Here is a 24,990-nt window from a genome sequence, read left to right on the forward strand (position 1 = left end):
GCACGTCCCACGTTTGACGGGTATATATTAGTCTCACTTGAGTTTTCTCCTCCTTCCGTTCGGTTCTTCACCCGAGAGTGACAACCAAACGAAAACAGTCACTGCTATGAGATACATATAATATAGATACATCTACATACATACATACATACATACACACACACATACATACATATATACATACATTGCATATACGCATATACGTATATGTAAAATTAGAAGAGTCGGAGACGATAACTGAGCAAATAAGTGTAAACCAGAGACTACGGGTCCGAACATGACCAAGTAGTGGCAGAAGAATTTTTTACGCTCTGTAAAGTACATAGAGTTCGCAGTCTGTTCTTCTCACGACGAAGACAAATACAAAGGAGACAAAAAAAACGATTAAATAAATAAAGAAATAAATGGAGCGCCACGGTCCAGAACCACTAATGTTTAAAATCCGAAGTCTGTTTATATCTTATGATGTCTGAATAAAAATTGTCATAGCAATTAACCACCCGTGCAATCAATCGATCTTTTTTGCTTATAATCCACGAAGAAACACACATACGTACGCATGCCCATCCACTAAGACACATACACACGTTGGAATGTTAAAAGATCGACGAGACGATCCAGGAAGAAGAGAGAGCGTCGTTGGATTCTGCGATTCCGGCATTCGGCGCAAAGATCGACCGAGTCGGTGTTTTAATGCAGAAAAGAAAGAAAGAAGCGTTTCCGCTCAGCGCGGCAGACGTGCCCTTTTTCTGCGCATTTCACTTTTCGATGTCTTTCTAACGGCGAGACGTCCTTTATCAACGGCTGTCTTTTTTATACCGTTTTAGAATGGATCAAGATTTACATCGAAACGTTAGATCACTGCACGCGCGGTATCAATTGCGAGAAATCTCGATAGAATATTTGTAGCTCTCTCTCTCTCTCTCTCTCTTGCGTTACCACATAGTGATGAAGTTTATTATCGTGAATGTATGCGTCGCGCGTACATAAGTAGTCGCGCGCGCATAGAGAGACCAAAATTTTCCATCCCGTGAGACTGAAAAACTATCAGGGAGGCTAAATAACGAAGAGTCACACACCGTGAGGAAAGTTTACGGACCTGAGGGCTAAGCGGAATCGATAACCGGCAGAAAAATACAAGAAGGGGTTTGGGAAGAGTGAGGCAAGGCAAGACCTAGCGCGGGAAAGATTCGTCGAGGCACGAATTTATCCCTGAGATATTTTTTTCTCGTTTGGGCGTCTTGTATAAATTACGACTGTAGATATACACATGTATACATGTGTTTTTCCTGAGACACGTAGAGAACGCCAGAATTCAGCAGGACCAATCGCGTATTTCTACTGTAATAAGAGTGTGTAATAAGAGATAGTTTCCCGATTCGTTCCCGAAGAAGGGAGGAAAAAAATGATTGATAGCCGGGAATTAATATTATATAAAGCAGCCGGAAGTTATACTCTTAAGCATGCATCGCCAAAAATAGGTGAAACACGTTGAAATAAAAATTCTACGTAATTACAAGGGACATAAGTACCGTCAAAAACAGAAAAGAAGATAGTACCGTCAAATTAGGAGGTCTTCAATTGTCAAAACTTACGCGGTACAAGAAATGTACTAGATATTGGACCATCTCAAGCCGGCAACCGACCGGTTACCTAAAATTCATGTTCATCTGATCGCCCTAAGGCGTCGCTTAACCTTATGATCGAGCGGTACGTGGTGCCTAATGACTCTGACGACGTTCTGACGACTTATGCTTATATAATGTATCCTTATATGGCGATCTCCCGCTAATGTGTCGGCGGTACATTTGTATATAATAGGTACTTCGTACATATATATATATATATATATATATATATATATATACATATATCAGAGATATGTACGGGAAGTTTTGTAGCTCCTAAACAAAAGGATCATGAATTGTATCTCCAATCGAATCACTGTGTGTATTATCTCGTGCTAATATATCAGGAAAAGTATCACCTATCAGTGAGTAATTCGAAATGTCGTTTCCATTTAGAAATTAGTAAGGTAAAAGTATCAATGCCTGGACACGTACTTAGCATGTACCTAATTCTAGACGTGCTTGTTATTTTAGTTTTAAAATATTGAAATATTCAAACTTTCAATATATATATATATATATATATATATATATATATATATATATATATATATATATATATATATATATATATATATATATATATATATATATATATATATATATATATATATATATATATATATATATATATATATATATATATATATATATATATATATATATATATATATATATATTGAATATATATACAAATATTTTATGTTTGAAGATTAAAAATTCGTATTTAAAGTTGATATATTCGTAGTTAAAGAATCAAAGCAACAAGAATGTCCAGAATTAGATACATGCTAAGTACGTGTCCAGACATTGATACTTTTACTTTACTTCCTTTTACCTTACTAATTTGGAGATACAGAATTAAGAGTGTATATATGATATTAATTATGATAATTACTAATGAGACATTACTAACACAGAGCGGGTGACGCCGTATAGTGGCGGGTATAGTGTGAGCATAACGAATGAAGAATGTTGGGAGTAGAAACCGCGAGAAACCCGCTCGATACATAGACTTAGCGATAACACACGCGAAACAAATTGCACAATAATTATATTCATCTACTCAATTTAGACTATCTTAGGTGCGTATACACTGCGGACACGCGTCGTCTTAATTATATTCGCCGCTCGTAAGTTTATAGCAGCGCGCGTTATTGCCATGTGTTTCGATATGGGATATTCTGAAAATTTGGAATGTTGAAGTATAGAGTGAAAAGTAGGAAATAAAACTGAACGGTGATTGTGAAACGAGATCTCTTTCACGAAATCCCTTCACGTGTCGTTCATCTCAGCGACAGTACTTACCACGAAAAATCTATTTTCTTTATAGTTTGCAATAACAGCTGTTAGAAGTTGCTCGTAAATCGTCCTATTCGCAAGTCTTTTTTTTAGCAGGAATAAAATTATTTTCACGGATTACAATGGAAATAGAATTATTTTCGCAAACTTTAGCAGGAATGAAATAATTTTCACCAATTTTAATCGGGATAAAAATAAATTTCAGATTTCTTTAGATGTGATAAAAAACCATTTTCACGAATTTTGGCCAGAATAAAGTAATTTTTATAAATCTTAGAAATAATTTCTGAAACGAAGGGGAGAAGGGGATGAACAAACATATTGGGGGAATGAATTTATCACATTTGACCGGAACATTATAAGGATAGATAAAGGACTTGTTACTCACAGAGGATGGTGGTGCGCAGGAACTTTTCAACGGGCATCTCTTAAAACCTTCTCGTTTATTTATAAAGTCCGTTGTTTTCTTTCTTTCTCTTTCCTCTTTTTTCTTTCCGTCTCTTCTAAACGTCTGTCAGCAATTTCTCTCTATCTTACAGTACGTACACAATGTGTAGGTCGGTTACGAAACCATTTTGCAAAAGGAAAGTTCCTAGAGAAAATTCCTACATTCCTAGAGATTCCCTTCTAGGTCGCAAGCTTCTGCGCACGGAAGTTAATGATCGGCAGCACGGTTTTAAGGTACATCCATCGCACAGTACGCAGGAATAAAACACGGTGCCATAGTGGTGATTCCAAGTGATGCCCGCGGAATCGCGCAAGATCCGCAGAACGGAACACGTCGATGAGCTTTTCCCGTATTCCGTGCAGCTCGTGCACGTGTGGGCTGTAGCAAGGCACAGGTATGCGCGCGAACTGGCACTCAATCGAAGCTAAGGTAGTCGCCCAGTCACGAATTTTGCGATTATAATTCTTGTTTATGCATCAGGGAACGATCGATCGTGAGATCGAAATCGCTCGTAAACTAGAGTTCAATAAATTATGAGAGAATTTCGACTTAGCGCGCAGCTAATATTATTTCATCACTTGCGCCGCCTTTTTCGCCTTAACCAACTCCACTAGTTCCTGCAAACGAGAATTAGAAAAGAAACCAATTAGATTGCACCGTTCGCACTTGAGCTTCATTCGCAAATTACGCGAATTCTTGTTTGATGTCATATAACGCGTAAGATGATTCTCCTAACGTTATCCCTTGAAATTTTTCTTTTTATTCTCTTGTGACTATGTTTCGTTTCGTTACGCGAGCAAGCAAATTTCTTGCTTCAACATTTAGATAACAATGTACTTCTTATATCTATTATCTTTTTGTTTATTTATCGGTTTTATAAAGTTACGTATAATAAGCGTCATTGATAATGTGTTATATTAATAGCTTATGTCTTTTTAACATGCTCACCTTATACCTCCTCATGCACTCCTTTTTCGTCCTAGTGGGTATACACGCTGCGATCTGGTCCCATCTGTCTGGGACCGTGGTAGGATACGTTTTCAGCGCTTGCTCCAGGAGCTTTTGTTCTGCCGGTGTCCATGGCGCTGGTTCCTTTTTCGTCTCCTTGGTCTCGGCGCCGACGCCGTTCGCGATCGGGTGATCCAGACGTTCCGTGACTGCTGGCATTCTCTCCTCGATCGCTTCCTTGCTCTTCTTCTCCGCGATGAAGTTGTCGAAAGCCCTTTTGTTCGCTTGCTCCTTCAAACTTGACTTGCTGAAATCGGTTGACTGCAGACTTTTGGCTTTTGCCAAGACTTCCTTAGCTTCGCGAGTGACTCCACTAGTGGAACTGCTGTGCTGATTGATGAAGTTAGCAACTACGTCCCAACGCTGATTGGTGCCGGCGGGGAACAGATTGACCGCCTTTATCAAGAGCTGGAGGTCGTTCTCGCTCCAGGGCGCGGTGCATGTTTTAGTCTGCTTCTCGGGTGTATTCCTCGCATCGTTATTCATTACATTCACTCGACGTTCCGCTTCAATGTGCCGCTCAGTTTCCTCGACAATGCTGAGGAACGCGCTTCTGCCATCGGCGTGCAGTTTCTTCATCGCCTCCTCCAGCTGTGCCAGCTTGAACAACTCACAGATCTTCTCCACGCTTTCCATATGTCGGATGTTCTCTGCTGAACTCTTAGCGAAATAGTTGTTTGCCTTGCAGAAGTCCCTGAGTGCCTTCCTCTCTTTACGCAACGCTTTCTTTTGAGCCTCCCGTTCTTGCTTCAGCAACTCCATCTTCGCTCTCTCTTCAGACTCTCTCTTCTCTTTTTCCAACCTCTCCTTCTCTGCTGCGTTTTTGGCTATTCTCTCTTCTTCTTGTTGTCTGGCTTTCGCCGCTTCCTGCTTCGCCCTCTTCGCGGCGTTTTTCTTATCTTTGTCGTCCTGTTGGAACTTCTTTATCCTAGGATCTATATTGTAAGCCATATCTACTAGAGTGCGTATCCGCGCCATCTCCTCTTTCTTTCGTTTAGCTCTAGTGGCTTTGTTCTTCTTCTCGATCCATTTGCGCATGTCCCGGCTGCAATAAATTTCGTTGTTAGTATGCTTCAAAGAAAACCTCGTCATCGTCTTATCGAGAACTACTCACTCTTGACCACTCTCCTTGTCCTCCTCGTCAAGGTAAGAGTATTCGCGCCACGATTCGAAATCATACCAGAACGAATAGAACTTCTCCACTTTATCTCGCATCGTGAACGGGCCACCTAATTGTGGTACAGGCTTCTTTACGGACCACCGTGAGTTGTCTTTGAACGCTTTGCCTAACATTTCGTAGAAATTATGCCGGCAGTCCTTCTCTTCCGGCAGATTATCGTTAAAGTACGGATCCACGCTGTCATAGCTTCGTCTTTTCATTTGGCTACCAAGAATCTCCCAAGCTCGTGTTATACACGTGAAATAATCGTCATCCGGCCGAATCTCCTCACCCATCGCCTTACGTTTATCAGGATGGTGTTTCAAGATCTTCTGCTTGTCTATAACCCATGTATTAGATGTTTGCTCTAACAGATATTATTTGGTAATAGGGGTTGTGTTTCAAAATTATTGGTAGCACTGAAAATCTATAGTATACAGAAAAATGCATATTGCATCTGTAAATCTATTATAAGAGAGTTTATCATAAACATAAAATTTATTTAACATATATTCTAAGTCCTGGTAAGTTGGAAGGAAAGGGAAAGTTATTATAATAGGAATGGATGGGGTGTAGAAAGAGTTAAGGAAGGAATGGAAAGAGGGTGGGATATGGAGGGAGAGATAGTAAGAAGAGAAAGAGACGTGCAAAAACAGTGGATAGAAAGTAAGATTAGGGAGGCAAAGTATAATAAAAGGTATAAAGATATAAGGAAGATAGGGGAGGGACATAAGTATTTGGAAAAGAGCAGTTTGATAAGGATGGGAGCAAAGGTGGGGGGAGAAGTGAGGGCGCTTATTAAGTTAAGGTGTGGTAATCTGGAGTTAAAAAATAAGTATTGGTTAGAGGAGGAAGAGAGAAGGTGTGTAATGTGTGGGAAGGAGCAGGATGAGATGTATCATTATATGTATACATGTGAGTGGGGAAAGAGATGGTTCGAGGAGATGGATAGTATGGAAGGTAGGGGAAAAGAAAGGATATGGGATGATGAAATCGATGAGATTAAAGGGAAAGTATTAAAAAGAATGTGGAGAGAAAGGGAGGGTAAAATCAAAGAGAAAGAAAGAGAAGGAGATAAAGGAAAAGAAAAAGGATAAAGAGAAAAGGGGTGAAGGAAAGAATAAAGAGAGAGGAGAATTTAATGTGATATAGATATAGAAAGTATGGAAGAATGGAAAGGATGAAAGAATGGAGGATGTGTGGAATGTGTGAGTTAGTTGTTTAATGTAAACCAAGTCCCCTTCTTGGCTATTTAATGTATATAGCTGAATGGTAATAAATTATTATATATAAGTCCTGGTAGGTTTAGCATTTCAACCAAGAATATTAAATTAAAATTAAAATTTGGCTTGCTCGCTACATAGAAACAAGCCAAATTTTTCTTCGATAAAATTTTTGAATATTTTTGTAGAGAGAATAGATTCTTTTTTTGAATACCTGCTAGTGCTCTGTCGAGCTCTTCTAAAATTTGTGATAAATATATTTTGAGACTATTATCAAGAATACATTCTTTCTTGAAGATAAATATTATTAAAAGAAAAAAGAAAAAATGAGTAAAATGAGTAATCGCTTTTCTTAATAGCAGAATATTTTTGTATGTGTAGCGCTGATAATGAATATAGGAACACAATCTGTATTTACTGTGAATATATTATACATACAAGCTCTCTTGATGATATCTTCAGTCGCTTTGTGTCTGAGATTCTTCAAGCCCAAGACAGCGTAGTGATCTTGATCCTTCCAGTCCCTTGGATCCAGCGATCTGAGGTAATCGAGGTCGTCCTCGAACTGATACTGGGACAGATCCTCTTCGTCGTCCGACGATTCCGAGACACTGCCGCGCGTAAGGCTGCGATGGAACTGAATTCGCCATGCCAACGCAGTCGAATATAAAACTACCGGTCCCGCCGTGCTAGTGTTGGCCTTCCCTGGATCTGCAAAACACTCAATTCAAGCAAAAGAGTACAAAGTTCTCACGTGCCATCGTGACGCGATGGACACATATGTCTGTAAGATCGCGGATTGAGAAGCAGAATTGAGAACACACGATGTCCGCACATCAATATCAATCTTAGAGGGAATTTGTGGGAATGTTCACGCGAAATCACGCGAGTACAGCGCGATTAAGGTGTATTTCTGGCGAAATCAGAAACGAATTAAGCATATTCATCGACATACCGAAACTAAAGTCGCGGTGAAAGGCGCGAGTGCCAACCGAAAAACCCGCTGTGCTATGACGAACCTAACCTCTCTCTTTTTTCTCTGTCTCTTTCTCTCTCTCTCTCACTTGACCGGTGTATCGCGCGATGAAAGGAGTCGCTTGTCGCGATGTCTTACCGGATATGGAGTTAAAGGCAGCAGAATCCTCGTTCCCGGTGCCGGTCATCGTCGTGTGATCGTCGATGAGTTATAATTCTGATATCATACGGCGAACACGCAACGGATCACGCACCGTACATCTCCCACGAGAATCAGCACATTAATGCATGCGCGGCGCACCGCTCTGCTGCGACAAAGGACAGCCCCACGAACTGGAGATGGGTGATGTTCGAGTGAATCGAGATTCGATTCAATTCTTGCTCAAGGATCGATCATCTTGACGCGATATTTCCAAATCTGAATTGCTTCATCACCTGTTCTGCTCAAATGTTCATCTTACAGTAGCATATTATCATTGGATCATATCTTTGATTTCTCGTTAGTAAATTAAGATAAGAATTTATCAGATCCGCCATTAATCCATTAATGAAATTAAAAAATATGCTTGGTTTGTTTTTACTATTTAAAATGTAAAAGTATGTAAATGTATTTCGACCTGTCATTGACTCGTATTTAAAATAAGAAAATAAAAGACCTCTTACTTGAATCGCGAATTGCTTCAAAATATGTCTTCTAACTGATGAATAAAACTACAGAATAAAAAATACCTTTGTTTTGTCGTACGACGATCTCGATTCTTCGAGAATGGTGGCGGCTCGTAGCAGAGACTTTCATAAAACTTTCATAAATTATAGCGAATTCGGTTGCTTGCACTAGTGTGCACTGAGTGTGCACTAAGGCTTATTCATAGTATGTTATTATATTTAAAGATTGTCTTAAATAATTCTCAAATAAATTCTCAAATATTTTTAATCATAATATGATATGTATAACATCCGTACGAATCATTTTATTAGTTAAAATGTTTTTAAATATGTATTTAAGACACGATCTTAAATATAAGAATGTACTGTAAACAAGTCTTAATGCGCACTCAGTGCGCACTAGTGCAAGCTACCGAATTCGCTATAAGAGACTAAAAATAATGGGTCGATTCTCGTTTAACTCCAAAATCTCCGCTACGAGTCGCCACTATCGTCAACAAAGAATCGAAGTTGCAATACAACTCAATAATAAGTTAGCCGTGCTTTTATTTTAAAGTTTTTCAGATGAAAAAGTTAATATTTTTCAAATAACATTAGTCAACAACAGGTCAAATGTCTTTCTCATTCTCAACACTTACTTAGTCTCAACTGTCAGATAAATTATTTTTAATATAAATAATTATATAATATTGAGTAGTTTTTATCTTTATTATCGAAAAGTCCATCTTTGTCCTAACGTAGAATTATATTACTTTGTAGATAAAGAAAGAGAAAGATCGCAATAACATATAAAATCTTGCTAGTTTATTGTATACACCACGTTGAACATTTAATATTATCTTTATTTAACAATAATGCTCTAATTAACAAGGCATGGTCCAATTCAATGCGAGTGCATATAAGACGGAAGGCACGTATTTTTTTGAGTGGAACATCGACTTGAGTGTCTGATCTCGTACAACTCACACTATCGGGAGTCTTATTTATCTTACACAATTCTTATGCATATATATACTGTAAATCATATAGAATGTAACAGATAATAATGAACAGATATATAGTCGTGTCCGTCTTATTTCTCTGTAAAGATGATTTGGACGGAGATTTCGACTATGAACGGATACGAGTTTTCGAAGATATTTTGACTGTTCCGATATAATGTACTGGGAAGACAGGGGATAAACGGGACGAATTTCAAAGCAACTGGCATCTGCACCCTACCCTTTGTTCATATCGATGGTAATCTGGGCTTCAATAAATTATCATTGACTTATTATAAATAAATACGGGGAAACGCATATTTGTGCAACGCCATTGTAAGAATACATCATCCATCTTTCGTCCATCTTTTCAAGTTATAGCTCAAGACAGAAAATAAATTAGAGTACGTAGTAACGTTTAGTAACACGTAGCCATTTGCTACGTCAGTCATGTCTAAGAAAGTATCACTAATGTATCGAGAGAAGGCGTACAACAGGCGAGCTATGGGTGGCCCCTTAAGAATTAGGAAAGCTTCATCGTTGAGAATTTTAATCTACTGATGCCCGGGAGACGACAGTCGTCTCTGCGACATGTAGGGATTCTGAAGTAATCGCGGTGAACACTCAATCACGCGTAATAGCAATGCATCGATATAATCTTCCAGATCGGTGAGTCTCTTGTTCTTTTCCAAGACTTGCGCTTGCAGTTGCAGCGCCAGTTCTATTAGATCCTGCAAACAAAACGTCTCAATCAGAACGAGAATCTTGTATTATGGAAAACAGTAATTATATTTTTACTTAATGAAGATCCGCAGTAGTGATAAAAAAATAATTCTATTGATAAAAACAATTAAAAATTAAGTTGAATTGGTAGATCAATTAATTAAATCAGCCTAAAAGAGGAATGTGTCTCTCACCTCTCTCGATTTTCCGTCAAACTGGTTCAGGACTTCGTGTGGTAGGCGGCTCTTTGAGTTCGCGGCATTCTTGACCGCGTCTTCGCCACCGATGATGATTCTTTCGGAAGACAGGTGATTCTCGTTGTTGTATTTGTTCTCTTTGTCCCTCTTTTTGTCTTTCTTTGACTGCTTCTCTTCCTTGGGGCTGCGTGTGCCGAGTTTATCTTCTCTTTTGTCCCTCGACTTGTCCTCCTTCAGTAGTTTCTCCTTGCTCGAAGCAAACTTTTCGTCCTTGTTCTTCGGCTGCAGGATTTCCCTCGGCGCTGGACTGGGCGGTTCCGGTGGTTCCTTCAATCTCAACGCTGGCGATGGTGAACGAGCCGGCGAAGCATCGCGTTTGTTATCCTGCAGCTCGTCCACTATGATCTTAGGATTCGGCTTGTGTTCCCACCTGATAAGCACAATATATTTAACTTTACAAGCACGCTCGTGTACTTCATTTATCTGATGTAATTTTCTAACTTTGTTTCTGTGTTTCAACTATGTTGATTATAATTTTATCATAAACATGATATATTGCTGTTAGACCAATCCTTGAGAATAAATGCAATTTTACCTCTTAGGAACGCTGCTGGCCTGCTTGCCATAAAGTTTTAAACCCCACTCGTCGTCCTTCGCATTGTCGACTTTTGACAGGTTTGTCGTGGACGCGCTCATGGCAAATCGCGGAGGCTTGTTCGGCGCAGCATTAACCGGCACCGGTGGAGTGTGATGCTCGTTGAAGACATTGCTCTGCGAGCCGTGCGGAACGCCGACGCCATTGGTACTACCACCAGTCACACCTGACGCGGGTGTGTTCAGAGACGAGGCTGAGCTCTTGTGAGACAGATCGTCAAACTAGAACATAGATTGAAAAATTACTCCAGAATATCTCCGACAGATATATACATGAATTTCTATTTTTACTTTTTTTTCATTTTTTAATTTACGATCAAGATCAAAATATCAGAATCAATGAAAAGTCACAAATCAGAATTTGGAAAAGTTAGTTTAAACAAAGTATATATTTAAAAAAATTGATCATAATTATTAATCGTACTAAATGTATAATATGATTCGCAATTGGATTTATTATTATTAATCATTGATATATTATTGACTTAATTTCTAATTAAAGACATAGTCGATGATATTGTTACAGAAAATATAATCCATTGGTGCTTACTGTGAATTCATCCTCGTCCTCGCTGATAACTCCAGGATCAGCCTCACCCGGTTCTTGCCGAGTGATCCTGGTGAACTGGTGCTCCTCCTTCTCATCGAGATTATCAACTTCGAGTCGATTCTTACTTTTGCCTTTGACTTTGTTCCCGATCGATTTCGCTAGTTTCTTAAGGCCCTTACGTTTCTCGAGACTGCCGATGCTCAACAAACTACCACCGATCGATTGTGCGGCGGTGGATAACTGGCCCAACGAGCTTTTGTGACGCTCCTTTCTAGTTAGATCGGTCAGGCTTCCAGCTTTCACGATGAAGCCGATCCTCACCTCGAGCTCGCCTCTCTCTTTCGTGTTCTCTTTGCCTGGCTTGCTGTTAAGAGTGTACCTAATACAAGCGCATTTGGTCTTTCATAATTTTATCTATGACGAATAAAATAGATACATACACTGAGGGAAATGTCTGATGATACTAACCAGAATTCTATTTAGGTTTACCAAACGGTATGATAAATAATAAGATATTTAGTGTAATAAGATATTTAGTCAATGATATCAAACTATCTGGTGAACGCATTGTCTAAGTAGCAATACAGTAATGCTTAAATACGTTTACTAAACCGTCTGGTACAACATACAATTCATTTGGTGAATGTTATGAATACAGTTGTGGAGTAGTGTTAGACTTCTTCTAACCTAAAATCTAATCATATTATATAATTTTCATATACTTACTATATATAATCTTCATATATTTACTTTTAAATTCGTCGACATATTTTAAGAAATTTCATTTTTCCAAATATTTGACAGTTTCAGCGTTCAGTTTTACTCTTTTATAGCACCGACGTCTTTACAAATTAGTATAGATGAAAAAGGAAACATCGCAGCGAGCAATTAACTATCGCGTCAATAGTATCACACGTTTAGAGAGAATTACCAAACTGTCTAGATGTCTACAACTAAATGTCTCGGTATTGACTACCAGATGCGTCGAGACATTAGAATATTGGATATGTGAACCAGATATCGCATATAAATTCACCATATTACTTTCATAAGACGAGTATAGTATCATATACCAACCCATTTCTCTCAGTGTGTAATTTCATAAAACGCACGAACTTCAAAACTATATAACGCGAGTTATTGAAACAGTCTCTTTCCTACCAATAACGAGCATAACAATATCTCAAATGATATAAGTATATTTGAGACACAAATATGAAATCAGATGGGCAAAAGCTAATAATGTGTAGAAAAAAAGAATTATGAAAGGTCTACTGATATACACAAAGAAAATATTGTAGCAAGAATTACGGCAAAATTTTTGCAATCTTGGACCATACAAAGTTATGACCGAAATTATCATATATTTGTTTGAAAATGTTATGCACGTTTGATTTTTTATTGCAACATTATTATAATCGCTTAAATGTGTTTTGTATCGTGTACCAAAAGCAAAGATCGTCAAGTTAACTATTTTTATAATAATTCGCACTGCAATTTCACTACAGTCCAGCTTAAAAAAAAAAAAACAATGTAAAAAGAAATATAATGTTAACTTTTATAATACTATCTCTTCCATGTAGGAAGCGAACAATGCTAGGGTTCACATAGCCGACAACGGAAATAAAAAAAAATACGTTATTACACGTGTTTAAGAACGAACGTGTTTAATTACAGCGTCACGTAACGACAGGCGCAGGTGGAATGCGGGCGATTAATAAAATAGCGATACGCCGCAGTAGAACGCGGCGATTTCTCTTTCTCCTGCAGCTCGTCGATTTCGCACTCGCTCCGATCCGCATGATATTGAAAATATTTCATCGCGGTTGCGAGCCGCAATATATATACATGGATATGCATACCATCTGTTCTTAGGTCTCTCGTACACGTCGAAGTTGGAGAGAGGTATGCTGACCGTGCCGAGGAACTCGTCGACCCCCAGGAAGTTACGGTGCAGAGCGGTGAGGACGATCTCTGCAGTGTTACCCTGTTCCGGGATCAGCAGCTCGCATTCCTCATGCCACTCCACGTCCTTGGTAGCCTTCTCCTTCACCGACGTCTGGTACTTTTCCTTGCCGAGAGCGATCGTCACGAAGCAGTCGTTGGTCTCTGCGCGAAACATTTCATAGTTCGGCGTTTCACGTGGGCGGCGGTGACCGACCACGTTTAATAAGCCACGTAACGGGAATTAAAGGTCTCGGTAAGAGGGAGACGCGGCATTGTCTATCATCGATACCAGAAACACTCTCGCGACGTGCCTTGACGTTTTTGCTCGGTATTATTAATGCTTTCTTCAAGCTTGCACCGCGTGACCTCGGAATCGACAGGTCAGACGTGTGTAGGCGATATCAAACGATATCATGTTATTACTATTATTGTTGTTGGCATTTGCGCTCGAGAGAATTCAATTTTGACTTCTCAACTTGTCACGGTCTTCCCGTCTGCTTTATTCTCAGTTTCGACTTTCGATTGTGCTTATTTATGAAATGTTGACGTTTCGGATTTGCATATTGATTCGATTGAAATGTGTGCAAATAGTAATGGATGTGAGTCGAGACAACGCGACTTTCCTGCGAAATTAAACGACGAAGTGTAGCTTGATCGGTTAAGGTAACACGACTATCGACTATCGACGCCATGAATTTATGACTTTCAGCGAACCCGCCATTAGCCCGTATGATGTACGTTCACTCGTTAACGGCGCTGCGTTTGCTTATTTTACGTCGCGAGTAATAAGTATAGGTGTCATAACACGGTGCATCGGGGACACGCATCGGGAAATCATCAATTCATTATGTCGGTTATTAGGTCGGGATAATTAATCGACAAATATTTTGTGTCGTATTAATTTCGACTCAGGTTACCGAATTCTCTTTATTTTGTTCTTTCTTCTTAGATTCTATTAACGAATTAAATAAATATACTTTATACAGACGGACATTGAGGAGAAAAATGCTTAATTTCGTCACAATGACAGCAACTTTCAGCGCCAATTATATATTTTTGTTATTCTAACCAAAAAAGTATAAATAACAATATAATTATAACAATATAAGTATAAATAACAATATATAAACGGAAAAAGATTGAATTAAAAACAAATATTATTACCAATATGATACCTGAATTCTGTTTAAATTTACAAGATTTTGATTAACTGGAACATGAAACTGTTCAATTTGAAACATTTACAAGTTCTGGTTAACCGGAAATCTTGTTAACTCGAACAGAATTCTTCAACCGAAATTTTCTAGTTCGCTGATATTTCCAGACATTAACCAGACATTTGGTTAATCCAACTAAATATTTTTCTTCCGTGCATATAAGGTTTATTATCATTAACTATAATAGCACTTGTTACAAAAATGGCACTCCTCGTTATAATTATTTATTACGCAATTATAGTTAATTTTTCTTTCTTTCTCTTTTTCTATGCATTGCTCCATTATGTCATGAATATTTATCATTTTCTTAAAGGCGCATTTTTTATTGACACATAAAACCACACGAGATTTTTGCGATAAATCGTGGCATACGTCTGGAATCTGCTGAGACAGCGGGATCGTTCGTATTGGACGGAACTCGAAGTTGCCGCGAACGCGTTGTCGATTTAATGACACATTAAACGCACAAAGATTTGTCCGTATATTTTTTTTTTGTAATTTAGGTCGCGCGCGATTCGCAAAAACCGGATGATTCATGACCTAAAATAGCGGCAGAATACGAGGTCACTCAGTATCGGCGCGAACACGTGAATAACGTTGAGTAGATAGGCAAGGAACGTGACGATGCACGTTGCGACAAGTGGGAGACATGTGACAGCTGGATTATCGAGAAATCTTGAGATCACTATACATAAGATACTTCGTGAAACCTCACTCTCACGTTGAGACTAAGAAGATCGAGTATCTTCTTGCAACTCGACTTGTCTTAAAGTAGTTTGAAGGTCGTATGTTTAACGCGTTTCTTTTCCTTCTTTCTAAATGAGAACACGAAAGGGGGCGTCGACGGGAGAGATAAAAGAGTTTGTGATCGAATTAAAAATACGGTACTTACTGTGTTTTCCTTTGGTCAGTAAATTCTTGCCTCTCTGAACTGTAAACAATAATAAAATATCAGTAACTGTAAATGCGGCATAAGTAAGCGAGTAAGTATAGAACTGCATTGGCTAACGTATAATTTACGCTTATTATAATTATAATTATTACTGTTATTTTTATCTAACGTATTCATGTGCGAGGTAAATGTGCTGACTAAGTGGATTATTCAGTTGCGATTGGTCTTTCATCACGAGCTGCTTTATATTATCATCGATATTGTGGGTTGTAGCGAGATAAATGACCAAACATCCCGAGTCGAAATTTTGATTCTACTTTCAACCTTACTATATTCCATTTAACACCTATTTTAATTCTCTACATTAACCTCTTTTATTCTTTTTAACCTACCCGAGTCTAAATTTTAACTACTACTTTCAGCCTTACTATTAACATCCCACTATAATACAACCTACTTTGACGCTAAAAAAAAGTGAAAAGAAAAATTTCAGATATCATTAAGTAGGAGTAAATTCATTAGAATTAAACCTACTTTGCTAAATTAGCTTCTAATGCGTTATAGAATTTAAGGTTTAACATAGAACCAAAATTATACGCACGTAAAAATCAAGCTTATTCGCGATCACTCGATTACTTGTTCCGCAGTTCCATTGATTGAACGACGATTGAATATCACAGCTAATAAAACGCGCGTCCTGTAAGTCGATGTGCGAAAATAGGAATTTCCCTAACAACTCTCGCGCGCACGCGAATCCACCTTTTTCAGTCGACTTTCTTCGGCCGTGAATTTATGTGGAAATCTCACATGACTTTCGCGCATAATCGCTCTCTTGTATCAGAATAGAAGCCGTCGCGTGTATCAGTTACCGCCCCTTTATTGGTTTCACACGATCCGTAGGAATCATTTAATAACGTTCGTCTATGAAACTTATTCTCTCGTGATTCAAATTTAAATGCAATATCTCCTTCTTCTGAAGTTCTCAGAGGCACGCGAGTCTACATGCGCGATAAAGCAATAATCAATTCGCGTTGAGTTGATACAAAATTTCAAACCAAGACTTGCGAAATGAGAATGGAATTGATTAGAGTAACATCAACTCTCGTGTCCATCGCGAGACTACACGTATGCAAAAGGAGCATCGTATTTAGAAATTTGTAACCAGGCGACAAGTGCGCGCGTAGGCGCATTTATTAATTAAACCTTCGCGCAACTTCGCGAAACCTTGACCGAAATGCAGAATTTAAACAATGAGATCAGACAGTTCTATCATTCCCAGACGGGTGCTTCCGTTTGATTGTTTCAATTTGATTCGATTGCTCTGTTCGCGCGATATAAAATTCTCACAATTCTCTCTGAGATTGAGACTTCGTTCCTTTCACTCGATTTCTTCTCGAGGCACGTCGATTTTCAAAATGGTTCCAACACTTTTTTCCGATGCAGTTTGGAACGTACCCAATGGCCCAATGAGAGGACATAACTTTTAGGAATTAATCAAAAACAAGTGTCCTTATTGAACTATTGGCTACGTTCCAAAACCCACTAGAAAATGTGTTCAAATCGTTTTGAGAACATGTATATACGTACATAGAAAAGAGAGTATGCTTGACCCATACATACATCTGGTTTCAAAGTTTTCGAAAACGATTACAGTTCTGTGCTAATTGCGATGGACAACACTTTGAAAACATACCATTAATTCATACGCGCAAGCAAATTTTTGTCCTTTTTTTATAATATATATTTCAATTATTAAATTACTATATTCCTTTTATATATATATATATATATATATATATATATATATATGGTAATGAAATTGACAAGCTTCCTCTACAAAATGGCTTTTTATTCATTCTATTCGGTCTATTTGTTGCGAAGTAATAATCGTTTATTTGGCTTGCGCTAACCGGATTCAATATTGAGTCGCGACCAGATTTATGTGTGAGCCAACCATACTGTTTTCTTTGTGTAAAAAGAAAATCAGAGCCAATGAGAAATGAAGACGCAGCACTGGGACAGTATCTGATGCGCCGATCGCTCATTAACGGTATCACTTCAGTCGACGATACAATTTTTGTACGCGCCCTATCGTTCCTGAAATCGCGGAATTGAATTTGCATAATTAGCCGAATTTGTTGGATCTGTCGTGAAAAAAAAATCAAAATAAAGAGGAAATAAAAGCTGCGTCTCCCAGAGAGCCCGCGGATCCGTTAGCTCATGGCGCAAAGCGTTACCGAATAACTGTAGGAGGCACTTCCTCGTTCTCACACGCGCGAACGGCGATGAACCGTAATGAATGTGCGATGTGCGCGGAGGAGGTGCATATTCCCCGATTTCTCGAGCCACCTCGGCCAGGAGAGCATGCCGACTCTTTCGTCGCTTCCTCCACGGCCAGATTAGAGTCGACTCGAGAGGAGTCCTGGAGCACCACGAGGCCGCAGTCAAATACCGTTTAGTCGGAAAGGAGCATTTTTAACGCTCTGTGCGTCCCAGCAACGTAGCTGCGATTAAAACGACCTGACGGCGCGCGACCGAATTTCACGAGATCGATCTTCCTCTCTTAAGACCTCTTTGGATCTTTTGGACAATTGCTTGAGTTACGAAGAAAATGATTTCTGTTTCTTAACTGTGTTAATTTGGCAACATCACACATTTATTTCAATTAGCTGTGAGAGCTAATTTAATAATTAGCTCTGGGATCTCACGAAGTTGCTGAATAACAAAAGGCCAGTAAAAGCAGGACATCAGACGATACTCGTGTGAGCGAGAAAAAGATACACGTATTTACGGCATGTAAAATACGTTAAATATATCGCTACATTTATAAACTATCAGCGGTACATCAATTTGCATTTAGATGTTGCGAATACGTGCGATTTATTTCTTTCACTCGCACGCGAATATCATGTAGCGTTCGCGGCTGGCCCTCATCACTTTGCATCGTTCACTTCGTTGATTTGGCTGATTTCGCGAAACTGATTCAAGACATTGAGGTTTAGAGGTTTCCGTTACGTCGTGGTTCCCAAGGGCATACTCACAGCACTGAGCAGGGGATAGCTTATGGTGCACGTTCGCGAACGGAAAGGGGAGCATCGGATAGTCGCTAAGCATGCTTTCACGCGTCGCCTATTTTGCATCGAGGCACGGAAGAGCCGGTCACAACAAGGATTCAACACATTGCGAGAAGAGGATTCGCAATTGTGCGCGCACGCAGTTTTGTCGCGCAAGGGAAACGCGAATTATTGTTATTAACCCACATAATTCACGGCAATTCTACCAACTTTTACGTTATCGCCAAGCGGAAGTGGTTCTTCGTGCTCGTCAAAACATTCGTAATATTCTTGTCACTTATTTCAATTTTAATTTATGAAATTTTCGGGAAACAACTCTGCGAAAAATTGTTTTTCGAGTCACCTTCGGAAAAAGAAAAAGTATCTTGACAAGGAAAAAGGATGTCTCACCAAGTGACACTGTTGATTTTCACAAGTTAAAATTAGGATAATCTGATTAAGGTTTCCGCTGTGTAGCCAAAAGCTCGGTTTGGCTTCCGAACTAGTGCCGCGTTTCTCGTGCGTTTGTTTCTCGCGGAAACAAATCTGCGAACGATCTGAGCAGCACAAAGCATTGGGTCAATATTAAATTTATAGCGGCTAAAGTAGAATTTACTGCAGCCAATCGTTGACCAATATGTATGCTGCTACATAGAGAAGTACATACTGCATTGAAGTAAATATTACCCGTTACAAGTATTTCATAAAGTTATACATTCGCAAATCTATTATTAGTTCATCATAATCAAATTTTTATTCAAATACATTCTAATTTTTAGTAGGTTTTAACATTTCAATTAAAAATATTGAATATAAATAAAAATTTGCTTTGTTCACTGCATAGAATCGAGATAACATTTCTTAGATAAGATTTTATGATATTCTTGTAAAGAGATTAAATTTTTCTTTTGAGTACATAATAATGAGCTTTTCTCAAATTTATCATGAGTACATTTTAAGACTATTAACAAAACATTTTTCGTTGAAGGGAACCATTACTTAAAATAAGAAAAGGAACCAAGATAAAGAAAGAAACATTACTAAAGATAAGAATAAACCGAGTAATCGCTTTTTTGGTAATAGAATATTTTTCTTTGTGTAAAAAACGTGACATCAGCCCGGAAGTCAAGCCGAAAATTAGGACAAGTTTGACGCGAATATTACATATATACGAATACAAATATACGTACTCTCATCGTCTTTGGGTCGAGGTTTCCTCGAGAATTTCGAGTCACTCTTGGGCGATTTTCTGGATCATCCCTGGGCGATTTTCCGCGTTTGCGTCTGGCGTCGCGCCACGTTCACCAAATTTTTAGCCGGGATCTTTGGCTTTTCTCCGCGGCGCGATTCGGCGCGTATCGCGTTACACCTGCGACTCCCGACGGCCGCGATACTCTCGATTTGACAGCCGCTGTTGCGCTACGTCCGAAGGTAAAAGTTTTGCGCGCTAATTAGGAGGACAAGCGGTCTAACGCGCGCACGCTTTCGTGGATTTAAGCCACGTTCTCGGCAACGAGGCAACTTTTATCTCGCGATCGGCTCGCGGTGGAACCTAATTGAAGATTCCGTTTGCTAAAGCTGCACATTGAAAGTTGCAGGAACAACTGGATTGAGTGACTTGGCATTAAGTTGTCGTTGAAAGCAGGAAGCTGCCGAAAAGTCCCTCGGACGGTTGTATTTTCATTGAACCGTTCTTTCTATCGCGACTTCTTGCGCGCGCTCGACGGATAATTGTTTCGCGCAGCAGTTGGATGCGTCGTTATTTGTGCGCACACTGAGAGAAACAAATTATTAATCTTGTTAAAATTATGATAATTTTCGACGCCAATCATTTTATCTTGGTGATTCTGACGACAAAATAGCAGCTATATGCATATCGGGTGCATTCTGTTACTATTTTTTGCATGGTAATACGCAAATACAAGATAACCAATGGGAATGTGTTGAAAATAAACGATTATTACTTCGCAACAAATAGGCCTAATGGAATGAATAAAAAATCATTTTGTAGAGGAAACTTGTCAATTTTATTATCATATATATAAAAAAGGAATATAGTAATTTAATAAATGAAATTATAAAAAAAGGATAAAAATTTGCTTGCACGTATGAATTAATGGTATATGTTTTCAAAGTGTTGTCCATTGCAATCAACACAGAACTGTAATCGTTTTCGAAAACTTTGAAATACATTATCTAACATAGATATGGATGGAGATAGGAATGCTGCGAGTGCATTTTCGAATACTATCTATCAGCTCTGCAATATTTTGAGGTTGTACGGCGTAACATTTTTCTTTAAGGTAACCCCAAAGAAAAAAATCACGCGGATTCAAATCGGGTGAGTAAGGAGACCACTCCAAACTTCCATGAGCAAATTTTCTTACTCACCCGATTTGAGTCCGTGTAATTTTTTGCTTTGGGGTTATCTTAAAGATAAATGTTACGCCGTACAACCTCAAAACATCGCAAAGCTGATAGATAATATTAAAAAATACACTCAAAGCATTCCTATATCTATGTTAGATAATGTATTTCAAAGTTTTCGAAAACAATTACAGTTTTGTATTGATTCCGATGGCCAATATTTTGAAAACATATACCATTAATCATAAGCGCAAGGAAATTTTTGTCCTTCTCTTTATAATGTATATTTCAATTATTAAATTACTATATTTCTTTTTCTATATATATGGTAATAAAGTTGACAAGTTTTCTCTACAAAATGGCGTTTTATTCATTCCATTCGGCCTATTTATTGTGAAGTAATGACCGTTTACTTTCAATACATTCTCATTGGTCACCCTATATAAGGTTATGTATGCAAATATAAAGTTATCATCATTGCGTTGCGTTATATTGTTGAACATTTCTTCGAGTTATAACTTAGATTTAGATATAAAAATATAATAGCTTAGAGTCAGATGTATCTTTAGGGTTAGTATAGAATAGGTTAAGCATGAAAACTAACTGAAAAATTGTTACCTCACTATTTATTCGCTCTAACATTATGTGCATTTACTATATTTTTATTTTTTTCTTATGTAATAATAACTGATCAATAAAGTATTACTATTATTGTTGATATTGTAATAACACTTATTATCAAAGTAGTTTACATAACTATAATTATGAAATCACTATGAAATTGTGCAGTTGGCAGTTTTTTCTCAATGCTTTTCCGACGAATAACTGGACGGATTATCACGTAGATATGAATGTAAGACAGATATTTTTATGCGAGACGATGGGATATTATTTGCTGTAGCAATTTGCTGTAGATATTTGCAGGTAAACCTATTTCGCTGAGGCAACATTAGTCCGCCTCCACGTGAGCCAACGCATCCGCATAATTGCGTCTCGTTTAATTGCCCGTCGGAGTTAATTGATACTATCACTAGAAACTGTTGTAAACCGCGTGACAGAATTGCGATAACTGCGCGTCAATCTCTGGTGCTTGGAGAATTGAAAGGAAGATATTAATTTATTTGTGAATTATCGTATGCCACCAATTTGTTCATTTGAATCACTTATATTTATATACTGAGGTATTATTAGCGGCGTAAAGCCGTTTCTCGAGACAGCGCGGAATACAACCCGTAATAATTTCTAGGCAAAATTGAGACTCGCGTGTTCGCGTGGAAAGCGAAAACCGCTCTCGGACGATACGCATTCTTGGACGCAATTCCGATTTAAGTGATGTCTACAGCTACGTTACACTGTGTTACACAAAACCAGTTTATTGGTCACATATTATCTAAAATATCTTGTAAGATAATATGCAATCAATAAACTGATTTTGTGTAACACAGTGTACGTAGCTGGAAAGCACCCTACAATGAGGACTTAAGCCATAAGACTTAAGCCCATAGACATAATATACTATAGTCCTTATACATAACCTTACTTTAAGACGTAAGTCATAAGAAATTAATCAACTACAGTCGATTATTCTTCTAAAAGTCAACCATACTTGGTCAATTTCTTAAGGCTTACGTCTTAAAGCAAGGTTATGGACAAGGACATAGACTCCGCATACAGTCAGAAAAGTGAAGCCAACATGTACATCAGTCCCTCTGTTCTCTGTCTCTTTCTGCACAGACAAAGTGTACAATAAGATTTAAGTAAAGGCCCTTGCAGAATGTCAGGCAACAAGCAATAGGAATAGGGAATAAGGATTCGGATTGGTCAATTATTTCTATTCCCTGTTCCTATTGGCTAATATCTATTCCTATTGCCTGTAGCCTGGCATTGTGCAAGGACTCCAAAGCTTGATCTACAATGTGTTATTTGCTTCTTGTTTTTTTTTTTCTTTATCTCTTTCTGATTCACACCTTAAACCTTAGCCTTAAGCCTTAAACTAAAAAAAGACAGAGAACAAGAAACAGAAAGCAAAGAGCACCTTGTAGATTAGGCTTAAAAAGCCATCTACAATGGAAAATCGTACGCCGTAGCAGTAAGAAATTGACTAACCATACTGGATTTTTACAAAAATAATCGATTGTGATTGGTCAATTTCTTACTGCAACGTACGATTTTTCATTGTAGATGGCCCTTAAGACTTTTGCTTGCCAGTCCAGTTATAGTGCTGTTGCGCTCTATAATATTATGGAAACGAGAAATGGATACACGCGCAACAAAAAAGTGACAAAATAGAGAGAAAACTATAGCCCTTTTATTCTCGCTCTCTTTCTAGATGTTAGCTTTATTCAATTAGATGACAGAACAAAGGAGTCTATGTATTAGCCCATATTCTCAATCCTCTTTTATCGATAAAAGTGTCTTCAATGTAGCTTCTCAGCCAATCAGGTGGCTCCTAAGCCTCTTTTAGAGGCACTTTTATAGATAAAAGAGGATTGAGAACATGGGCCATTATGTCCATACTGAAGCCCCAAGCCGTAAGAAATTGACTAATCACAGTTGATTACCTTTCTCATATTTGGTTACGATTGGTCAATTTTTTACGGCTTAAGGCTCGTCTACAATGACTGTAAGAGTATGGCTGTAAGGCTGTAACGTGAGCTGTCAGCGAATGAAAATAATTCATTTCGCGTCTTACAGCCTTATAGCCATTCTCTTACAGCTATTGTAGACAAGCCTTTAAGGTTTGGGTCGTTTAGGCTAAGTTCTCGTAGATACCGCTTTAAATACAAGTTGCATGGATGGAACGACAGCACGATGACACATCACGAAACAACGTAGCGCGACGTATCGGTCGTGTTTACGGCGCGCTACTCTGCTTTTATGATGAGTCTTCTTCGATTTAAGATAACGGGACTCATACGATATCAGAGATACAACGAAATATCAACGTATCAAGTAGGAAACTGACTAATGCCAGCAGACGAAATTATCGTTGACTCCGCCGTGTGTGTATCCATACAAAATTAGAATCTGAGATAAACACGAAGTCCCCTAACGGAACATTTAATTTTCCAAGTTTTCGGACATTCCGTTCTTTCGGCGGTTCCGTGGCGAGTTTTCGTGTCATAATACGAGCTCGTCTCCAGATTTCTCGAGATTAGATCCGCAACGTTAGATGCGAGATTAGATGTACGACTCTTGGAAACTTTCCAGGTTAGTGTAGCGACACGGCCGTGATGCGGAATCGCGCGACGAGAATAACGCAGAAAACGACAATATCGTACGGCGCGATTTCTGCGTCTCGAAGCTGCGGACGCTGAAAATCTCGAGCGGAAGGGGACAGGGCCACGGCGTTCACGGATACGTCTCTGACGGCGGCGGCGCGCGACGAGCCTCTTCGAGGTTTCGTTCGCCTAGTTTCCGAGCGAGGATACGTAACCTTACATACCCGAGCGCGCGATAATCGCGTTACGGTACAAACATCCGTCGCGGCGCGAGGTCGGGGCACACCGAACGACCGACCACCTGTCGGAAAGGGGGGCGTCCTTCGACGACGCGTCGCGCGCGGACGACTCGTTCACCCACCTGTCAGTTGAACGTGCGTCGGACTCCACATTTTGGATTCGGCTGTTCCCTGCTCGCGTCCCTCGTGTCCGCTCGCTGTTGTCGCGCGCTCCTCAGCTGCTGCTGCTCACGTCGCAACGGTGACAACGACGACGATGTCAACGCGGCACGAACAAACAAGCGCATCACGCGGCCATACCTCTCGGCACACTGTCGATCGCCTCGCCCGCGACTGCTCGACGCAACGCTCTGTTCGTCGTTCGCCGGCCAACCGTGCCGAACCGGGAGATCACGTCGACCACCGTTCACCTCCTTGCCGAGCGCTTCGCCACGACTATGGTGCGCGCCGCGTCGCACCACCGCTGCTGCGGACGAACAACCGCTACACACGTCCGTGGCGCCAGGAGCGTACTGGCGAGGGCGTCCCCCCCGATAGGTGG

General features: G+C 39.2%; 2 protein-coding genes across 3 annotated transcripts; both read right to left on the reverse strand.

The window, feature by feature from the left end:
• Positions 1–3,094: 3,094 nt before the first annotated feature.
• Positions 3,095–8,113, reverse strand: LOC116846986 (dnaJ homolog subfamily C member 2). 2 transcript variants are annotated; one of them, XM_032821490.1, is made up of 5 exons: positions 7,883–8,113; positions 7,207–7,479; positions 5,501–5,885; positions 4,327–5,431; positions 3,095–3,995 (listed from the first exon to the last, which is right to left on the reverse strand). In XM_032821490.1, exons 1-5 carry the CDS (start codon positions 7,929–7,931, stop codon positions 3,945–3,947), a joined length of 1,863 nt encoding a protein of 620 aa, XP_032677381.1. In that variant the 5' UTR covers positions 7,932–8,113; the 3' UTR covers positions 3,095–3,944. The 2 variants fall into 2 exon arrangements, with proteins under 2 accessions (XP_032677381.1, XP_032677382.1); XM_032821491.1 differs by lacking the exon at positions 7,883–8,113 and adding an exon at positions 7,724–7,857.
• Positions 8,114–9,191: 1,078 nt separating this feature from the next.
• LOC116846974 (rab11 family-interacting protein 2) lies at positions 9,192–24,924 on the reverse strand. The gene is made up of 7 exons (XM_032821457.1): positions 24,572–24,924; positions 15,570–15,608; positions 13,376–13,622; positions 11,514–11,892; positions 10,905–11,185; positions 10,307–10,739; positions 9,192–10,120 (listed from the first exon to the last, which is right to left on the reverse strand). The coding sequence occupies exons 1-7, from the start codon at positions 24,600–24,602 to the stop codon at positions 9,944–9,946; spliced, it is 1,587 nt and encodes a 528-aa protein (XP_032677348.1). The 5' UTR covers positions 24,603–24,924; the 3' UTR covers positions 9,192–9,943.
• Positions 24,925–24,990: the final 66 nt, after the last annotated feature.

Source organism: Odontomachus brunneus, unplaced genomic scaffold (genome assembly GCF_010583005.1).
Source record: "Odontomachus brunneus isolate Ranch 3 - 2012 unplaced genomic scaffold, Obru_v1 Obru_scaffold_072, whole genome shotgun sequence".
Lineage (NCBI taxonomy): Eukaryota > Metazoa > Arthropoda > Insecta > Hymenoptera > Formicidae > Odontomachus > Odontomachus brunneus.

Bases quoted from the DNA above. Each gene is read 5' to 3' on its own strand.
- LOC116846974 (XM_032821457.1), bottom strand. From the start codon at position 24,602: ATGTGGAGTCCGACGCACGTTCAACTGACAG. The intron at 13,623-15,569 runs GTAAGTACCGTA...TGTTTCGCGCAG, and splicing joins ACTGACCAAAGGAAAACACA to AGACCAACGACTGCTTCGTG. The intron at 10,121-10,306 runs GTGAGAGACACA...TTTTGTTTGCAG, and splicing joins TTGACGGAAAATCGAGAGAG to GATCTAATAGAACTGGCGCT.
- LOC116846986 (XM_032821490.1), bottom strand. From the start codon at position 7,931: ATGACCGGCACCGGGAACGAGGATTCTGCTGCCTTTAACTCCATATCC. The intron at 5,886-7,206 runs GTATGTATAATA...CATGGGTTATAG, and splicing joins AGATATCATCAAGAGAGCTT to ACAAGCAGAAGATCTTGAAA. The intron at 3,996-4,326 runs GTGAGCATGTTA...TCTCGTTTGCAG, and splicing joins AGTGCATGAGGAGGTATAAG to GAACTAGTGGAGTTGGTTAA.